At 33.9% G+C, this 9281-nt stretch overlaps 1 protein-coding gene across 1 annotated transcript; it reads right to left on the bottom strand.

Moving 5' to 3' along the window:
* Window positions 1–28: 28 nt before the first annotated feature.
* Window positions 29–2472, bottom strand: LOC139886106 (bidirectional sugar transporter SWEET2). Its single transcript, XM_071869852.1, has 6 exons — window positions 2242–2472; window positions 1454–1490; window positions 1093–1309; window positions 832–990; window positions 599–718; window positions 29–519 (listed from the first exon to the last, which is right to left on the bottom strand). Exons 1-6 carry the CDS (start codon window positions 2300–2302, stop codon window positions 406–408), a joined length of 708 nt encoding a protein of 235 aa, XP_071725953.1. The 5' UTR covers window positions 2303–2472; the 3' UTR covers window positions 29–405.
* Window positions 2473–9281: the final 6809 nt, after the last annotated feature.

Genomic DNA, 9281 nt, shown 5'->3' with positions numbered 1-9281 from the left:
ATGTGGCGATGAAAACACAAATGCGAAGGGACAAACTTGGAATTTCACTAGAGATTTCAAACAATCAATTTTATTGAAGAGCAAGAATATGACATACAGGACAAACCTCTCACTGACAAAATGGAAAGAAATATATAACACATGCGATACTAAAGAGATTATTCGGCTCGCAAAACGAGTCGGAAATTCGAGCCCAAAAAGAACCAAAAAAAACACTGCAACTTTACCAAAAAATACACATTCACACGTTGATACTAACATATCAGACAAGCGCCACCAGACAGATGATTCAGCAACTGTTCTTCGATGATAATTGAAGTACAAGCTCAAGAACCAATCAAACTCACACAAGCAAATTATTGATGCGTGTTTAATTACCTGGGCAACGTAGAAACTTGAACTTGGTCATGCAATCGACTCTATCAAAGGTTCTTTGTGTTCTTGTTTTGACTTATCATTGTAGTAGAAGTACAACACCAGTTGTGCAATTCCTAGTAACGTCCCTATACCGTTTGGAACCTAAGATTCAAACAAATACACACATTTTAGTTAATCAAAACTAAAACAAAATTTGACTTTGCTTAAGGAAGAAGCTTACATAAATGAAAAGATCGAAATTGAATACTCCATATAACATGAACGAGGTGCTCATCAAGAAAGTGGATAGGGAGAGGTAAAATGGCATGAATTCAACACTTTTTGTCCGGATGACTAGATTCTGATAAAATAGAAAGAAAAAAAAAAAGGATTACATTAATCAATTAAATCTGAACAGAAACAAGCAAACGTGCTAACACGATCATTATATAAGTTCTAGAACATAAAACATACCATTACTGACAACGGGGAAGCAAACATAGAGATGAGCGTAGCACAGCTCAAAAACCCAATAATCAAATGTCGAAGTTCAAGATCAGCGATTTGCAAACTCCCAATTGCTATGATGGCAAATATGCCGAAAACTCCCAGCAATATTAAAGACATGTTGACCTGCAAAAATGAGCTCACATTTAATAACTCAATGACTCTAAAAAAAAACATCTAAATATGATCTATTCTATATATCTGTATATATAAATATAAATTCCTGACCTTTTTACGTTTATCAGCACATGTTATATAGATGATGATGTAAGTTAGTTGGAAAACTGCACCAACTGAGTTGACTGTTGTAACCAACAAATTATCGTATGATATGTACGGGCAGCCATACCACGCACAAATTAAGCAGTTCAAAAGAGCGTATACGTATGGGATTCCTGAAAACTGTTCTGTTGATCGGTTTCTGATAATTCTTCGAAAGGTTGGTCTGTAAGTAAAGAGAATGAATATAACATAATGAGTGCTTGACTATTAAACTCAAGAACAATATGTTTCCACTAACGGTATAATCAATTTTAGCTCTAAAACACTTTTAAGTTTTAACAGGGGAAATAAAAATATTTGTACTTACATGGGTGATACAAACAGCCCAAAAGCAAAGATATTCCCTGCATAAATAGCATAATTTGTCCACCATTACAAAAGATAGATAAACTGAATATGCTATCTGTTATCTGTTATGCTAATAAAAGTGATGTGAATATTAATCACTTAATTCTATGAGACTATTACTATTAGAAGTATCTGCATAAATAGTACTGCATTCTATGCTTTTAGAAGTAAAGTAATTATTTAAATTCTACAAGACTAACACTAAAAAAATGAAAAGGGCAATATAAGAAAATGTGTACTTTTCAGAAATATGGATATGAAAATGGATATACTTTTAAACATTATTATGTTAGTCATTTCATTTTGTCACCACTTTACGCTTAAAGGGTGATATTTAAAAATGTTTATTAGTGCTTATCGGCATAATTGTGTATACTTTACAGCGGATAAACAATCTCGATTACTCTCTTAAAAACTGTTTATCCACTTGTTTGATTTTGATTAATAAATAATAATATGAGCAATAATAAACGTGATTGACTGATTGACCTAAACTTCAATAATTAAATCAAAACTTCATTATCCCTAATTATATACAGATCATAACCCTAAAAAGAAGCAATACTTCGTCAAACAGGATTCGAAATTCAGTGACATTGCCCTCAAATAACTATTTCAACCAGTTATAGCAATCAACAGGATTAACACGTGTCAAATAATTAAACATACAGATGCAGACAAAATCATAACACCTACTAAAATACGCACGCAGATATATAAATAGAAATTAAATTATCAGAAACGAACCAGCAATTCCTGCAGCTTGTTTGAGAGCCTCAAATGTTTGAGGCGAAACTGAAACAGTCATTGATTGATTTAATAATAATTGATTCAAAATATTTTCTTTTTTGAACTGTTGAGTTTTAAAATCTGTAGCATTAATTAATCAATTTCGTGTTTTGAATGAAAGTGACAAACGAAATTAACAGAAAGATTTAAAGGAACCAGAAGTATCTCTATGGCTCGAGGCTGTGCAAACCAGTTTTGCAGTCAACTTGTATTCCAGCTGTTGTTATCCATATATTTACCATACATACCATTGAATATTTGGATATTTCCAATTATAGTCCTTGTACTTTTATTAACATACATTCTTTTCCATTATGTTCCGACTTGTTACATAACTAAATAACTAACCATGGAGTACTATTTATGCACGAATATAATTTAATAGAGTAATCATTTTGTTATTAATGTATATATTGTAAATGTTAAAGTGTATTTAATTAAATAATATTTTAGTATATTGGAATCTCGGTGATAGATAGTTCTAATTTTGTTATGTTAACTTTTTAAGTCTGAGCCTCCTTGCTTTTTGTTTGTATCTTTCTCGTTTTCCTTTGAAAAACGTTTTCGTTATATATACGATTTAGCGTTATTTTTGTCTTAAGAAAAAGACATCTATATTATTATCACTAATTGTTTTAATTTAATATATATTATTTCATATTTCATGTATGTATTTTTTTTTGTTTACTATTTCATTAAACGCATTTTAATATATATTATGTGGAAACACGTTTAGTAAAATTCCTTTCAATAATTTATAGATACATTATAATATTTCGAGTATTTTGGTGTTATGATATAAAGAATATAATTTTTTCAAGAGGATTTTAATTAGACAAATTATAATCATATCTTTAAGTGCTATGATTAATCAAACGCAAAGTTATTTTATTCGATATAAAGAGTACATATTGTCAACATAAATTGACAATTTAAATTTAAGTATTGAAAATAAATTATAATATAATATGTATAATTAATTAACAATTTGTAATAAATCTTTAAACTTCGTGTCGCCCTTAGGGGCTATATTTAATATTCTTTTTTAGGTTATTGTATTTCTAAAATTGATATTAACTTTTTTCAAAATGTAGCTAGGGTTGGAGTTGTAATTACTCAATGTATAAGAGCACATCTCAGAAGATGATCAGTAGTTAAGGATCGTCATGCAAATATGAAATTTCCACCTAATTCGCAAAACTCGTCCATCGCTTTCAGATCACAAATTTGACAAGTAAACTTTATTATGTAATTAAAACGTTTTTATTTAACAACCATATATTTTTTTATTATTTATGATTAATGATTATTATGTACCGTCAAAGTCAAGTTCAGTACAATACAAAACAAAATATTAAAATAAAACTTTAATCACTGAAACGATAAGCTTTAAAATTACCTGCCTCTAAATATAAATATAAAGATAATGTGATGATACATCACTAAACTTTATGAATACATTATCAAATATGTTTTAAATTATATCTTATCTTACTGTTCACATGACTTACTAAATATGACTTACGGTTTACTATGAGTTTATGACTTTTGTAATTACCCTTAATTTTGAGGATAATTTAGTAAGGGTTAAAGCCAAAAATATGCTACAAACTTACACAAATGTACCGATGTCGTCCACAAACTCATTTCCGTCCTACTGTCGCCTACAAACTTTCAAAAAGTGTGCTAATATCAACATTTTATAGTTTTGACCTGTTACATACTAATTTTGACCTGTTTTTTTTTTTTTTTTAAGAATTAAGATCCAGTCGTTCGATTATCAAATATGTTTTAAATTATATCTTATCTTACTGTTCACATGACTTACTAAATATGACTTACGGTTTACTATGAGTTTATGACTTTTGTAATTACCCTTAATTTTGAGGATAATTTAGTAAGGGTTAAAGCCAAAAATATGCTACAAACTTACACAAATGTACCGATGTCGTCCACAAACTCATTTCCGTCCTACTGTCGCCTACAAACTTTCAAAAAGTGTACCAATGCAAACAAAAATGACTTGCTACCGGCTAAACTGGTTAAAATCAACACGTGACGTTCGTGGATTGGATCTTAATTCTTAAAAAAAAAAAAAAAAAAAAAAAAAAAAAAACAGGTCAAAATTAGTATGTAACAGGTCAAAACTATAAAATGTTGATATTAGCACATTTTTTGAAAGTTTGTAGGCGACAGTAGGACGAAAATGAGTTTGTGGGCGACATCGGTACATCTGTGTTAGTTTGTAGCCTATTTTTGACTTTAACCCATTTAGTAAACCTTAAAGAAAAAACGTATCTGTAGAGACGTCTTCGAACATAGGTAATATAGGCAACCGCTTAGGGCCTAAAAATTTTGAATGGCCCAAAATTTTTAATATGTATATATTTTTCTCAAAATATTCATATAAATAAAATAGAAAATTCTCAATGAATGTATTATTGTGATTTTATATAGTTAAATACATTGTATGTGAAAAAAAGAAAGATAAATTTAAGTGTTATCTTTCTATATGTATTAAAAAAAATTAACGTGTATGAGAGCTCATTTTTATTTTCGTCTAGGACCTCAAAATTATTGAGACGGCCATGCGTATCTGCTAAATATTTTTCACTTCTTTTTTCATTCATTATTTTCCGAACTTTAAATGACCCAACTTTTAACCTTTTTTTACGGCAAATTTTACACTTCCTTTTTTTCATGTTCATTTTTTATTCTTTTATTTTTTAAACATTCAATTAACCAACTGCTAACCGTTTTGTTAAAACACTCATTTATAACATATAGCTAACCGAATAAAATCACCTTGCATCGAATAGCAGACCGTAAACCGACCGAATCAACTTCGCAACGAAGCGCTAGTTCGTTTTCCTCGTTAACTATATGTTATTACAAAATATGTTTAATGATGTAAAATTTAAATGTGTACTGGTCCTTAGTTCACTAATTTTGTTCTTACACCATAAAAAATGCAATTAGATCTTGTTTAATATAGCAATTTAGAGCATTTTTTTGTGATGCAGGAATAAAATTAGTAGTGTAAAGATCATCACCCAACTTAATTTTTGGATCACGCCATATAATTTTTTTTTTTTTTCGAACGGCAAAAATATTATAAAAACAAAAAGACAGCTAGCGAGGAGCTAGAAAAAATTACAAAGCGTTCATGGGAGTTTGTAACCACACCGTCCAATTAATGTTGGACTTGTGATATCTCGAATACAACCAATTAAAACTTGAGACAACAATGTTATCAAATAAGTGCGATTTCCGGAATGCAGGATCTTTGAAGGTGATGCAATTACGAAGCCGCCAAATGTTTGAAAGAGTTGCGAAAGAAACAACCGAGATGATGAGCTTCCTGTTTGGATTAGAGTCCACAGAGTCAAGCCAACTCCATATTTCGTCCACCGAATTCCAGATTGGGATGATGATGCCAAGCCATCGACCCACTTTATTCCATATTTGAAAAGATATGTCGCATCTAGCAAACAAATGACTATGCGATTCATCGGAAACACTACAAAAACAACAACACGTATTATCAAAAACTACACCTCTAGCTTCTAAGTTACGGAGTGTAGCGAGTCTATGAAGCTTGAGACGCCATAAGAAAACGTTAATCTTTATTGGGACGAACTTGCACCATAAAGTTGGAAAAGAAAAAGGAACCTGATCACTGGAAGCAATCAAAGATCTTGCTATAGAAATCGAATAACAGCCTGTTGGCGATTTATCCCAACACCAAACATCGTCACAATTCGATAATGCAACCGAATCAAGCTCGATCACAAGACTCTGAAGCTGGGTAAGTTCTACACCTCCCCTAAGCGGTCTACGCCAATCCCAATACCAACCAATCAAAGAAAAATGATAAGTAACTGTTCCAACCTTCCTCGAGTCAAGGGCAAAAAGACGAGGATAACGATCAAGAAGAGGAGCATTATTAAGCCATGAGTCGTGCCAAAAATCAAGGGAATCACCTCTGCCTAGCTTGGGCCGAAGACAAGCAGCAGGCAGAGAGTTGTTGCGATGTAACCCACTGATGCATTTATGAATAGAAGCCCAAGTACCTGCAGCGTTATTAAAACAAGGAGTGTTACCGTTGAAACAGTGACCATGGATCGAAGAGATGACTTTAGTCCAGCTTGAATTATTATTGGTAGTAAACCGCCATCTCCACTTATAAAGAAGAGCAAGATTGAGAGACTTGAGACAAGAAACCGATAACCCTCCACGATCATAAGGATTTTGAACAAGTCGCCAGTCAACCCAATGAATCTTTCTTTCGTTAACTTTTGCACCCCAAAAGAAAGATGATCTCAAAGCTTCAAGTTTTTTAATAACCTTGCACGGGGCTTTGAAGAGAGAGAAATAATAGGTGCCGATTGAACCAAGGACGGATTTAACAAGAGTAAGTCTCCCACCGATGGAAAGTAAGTTAGCTTTCCAGGTCGAAAGACGTTTCTTAACTTTATCTATGATGCAATCCCATCCTTCTTCTCGGTGCATGTTATGACCCACCGGTAAACCAAGAAACTTGAAGGGAATTGTAGCTGGCGAGCAGCCCATGATATTCGCCAATCTCTGAATCTCTTGTGAATTGACCCCCACGCCATAAACAGATGACTTATGAAGGTTGATCTTCAATCCCGAAACTACAAAAAAACAACCAAGAATAGACAAAAGATTACAAGCATTGTTGTCGTTCCACTCACCAACAAATAAAACATCATCCGCATAGAAACAATGCTTAATACGAAGAGAGCTACTATGTCCCCCGATTTGAAGACCCGAATATAACGCAGCATTTGTAGAATCACTAATCGCCGCTTGGAGGCCTTCCATACCAATGATGAAAAGAAAAGGGGATAACGGATCACCTTGACGAAGGCCCCGGCCAATCTTAAATTCAGAAGAGGGACTTCCATTAAGAATCAGTGAAGCATATGAAGAAGAGAGACACGCCTTGATCCAATGGATCCATTTCGGGTCGAATCCCATAAATTGCAACATGGAGAGAATATAATCCCAGTGAATAGAGTCAAACGCTTTATCGAAATCGACCTTAAATAGCATAGCCTTCTTCTTTTTCCTTTTGCACCAGTCAATAACTTCATTAATAATCAACGGGCCGTCAAGTATTTGCCTACCCTTAATGTATGCAGTTTGATCCGGGCTAATGATAGTATCAATGACCGAAGTGAGCCTGATAGCCAAAATCTTTGCAAGGATTTTGTATTGCACACCAATGAGACTAATGGGATGATAATCATGAATAAAAATAGGGTTATCCTTTTTCGGGATCAACGAAAAGAAAGACGAGTTGCATCCCCTTGGAATTATACATGAATCCTGAAAATCATGCACCATATCAATGATGTCAGCCACTAATAACTCCCAGAATTACTTAATAAATTTAAACGAAAACCCGTCAGGGCCTGGAGACTTATCACTTCCGCAAGACCACACCGCACTTTTTATTTCGTCAATCGAAAAATTAGCAACAATGGACCTAGCATGATCAGAGGAAAGTTGCTTGATATGGCTGCTCGGAGAAGCTATAGAAACACACTCAGTCTGATTGAATTTATTGACAAAAAATTCTAAGAAGATCTCCTTGACGCTGGACGGTTGGGTAACCCAAGTTCCATTTGACATAATGCCCGGAATTTGAAGTTTCTTACGCTTTCTGTTGATAGCCGAGTGAAAAAAGGAGCTATTTTCGTCACCCATTGAAAAGAATAGCTTTCTATTTTTTTGAGCTAAATTAGCTGACTCCATAGATTCGAACCAGGCTAAGTCTTTGAGAAGCGACGGTCTCTCATGAGCTAATGTATGAACGGGCATATTGGCATCGAGATCCTCATCTATAGCAGACAACCGAGCCATGAGAAGAGCTTTACTTGACCCAGAAGTAACCAAATAGTCTTTATGCCAATGCTTCAACGAATCCTTGACCTGCTTGAGTTTATTTTTGAATCTAATTTGCGGGTTGTAGTGATGATGCGTGGTACCGTTATTCCAAGCATTAGTAACCGTTTGCTCGAACCCATCAATCTTGAACCATGAGTTAAAGAGCTTGAAGGGGATAGGGCCATAATCTTGCGCTTCATTTTTAAGGATGACGGGACAATGATCGGACCAAATATTAGAGAGAATCAAGCCGGATAGAGACGGAAAAATATCCAGAAATCCATCTGAGACAAGAAATCTATCGAGTTTTGCGCGTTGAGTAAATGATTTGTTAAATCTCGTGAACTCCCGTCCACCAAGAGGGATGTCAATGAGACTGCAAGAAGTAATGAAGCTATTAAAGTCTACAGAATCATTTGGATTGAAGTGAGGTGCATACCGTTCATGAGAAAATCGAACAACATTAAAGTCCCCGAAAATGATGTAATTGCCAACATTTGCACCCATGAAAGAGGTAATATAATCCCATAATCGTTTCTTTTTGGCTCTTGATTGAGGCGCGTAAATGTTAATTATGAAGCAACGAGTAGAACAATTAGAGAATTGACCTTCAACAATAAGAATATTATCCAAGGAAATCACTCTATTACTCGTATAGATGTTAGGATCCCACATAGTTACGATACCTCCCGAAGCGCCAGTAGCACCCGAACAGGCAAATTTAAACTGAAAATTACCCCATAGCGCTTTAAACGCAGCGTGATTTGGAACCGAAAGCTTCGTTTCCTGAACGCCTAGAATAGTAATAGCATGATCCAAACATAATTTACTAATCCATTTTTGTTTAGATCTAAAAAGCACCCCTCCTCCAATATTAATGGACATAAAATTCATTAAATTGTGTGAAAACCACCCATACTGAGAACAACATTCCTTAAGTCATGTGAGCAATTTTTTACATCATAACCCAGAATCTCACCAAACTTCATGAGTTTATCAGCAGCTGCAGAATGATTCAATTGATTACTAGAACTCAATTGAGGAGAGTGAAAGCGAATGCCGTTGAAACCCGGTGGTTTAGA

Source organism: Rutidosis leptorrhynchoides, chromosome 1 (assembly GCF_046630445.1).
Source record: "Rutidosis leptorrhynchoides isolate AG116_Rl617_1_P2 chromosome 1, CSIRO_AGI_Rlap_v1, whole genome shotgun sequence".
NCBI lineage: Eukaryota > Viridiplantae > Streptophyta > Magnoliopsida > Asterales > Asteraceae > Rutidosis > Rutidosis leptorrhynchoides.
This window is presented reverse-complemented; position numbering and strand designations above follow the sequence as displayed.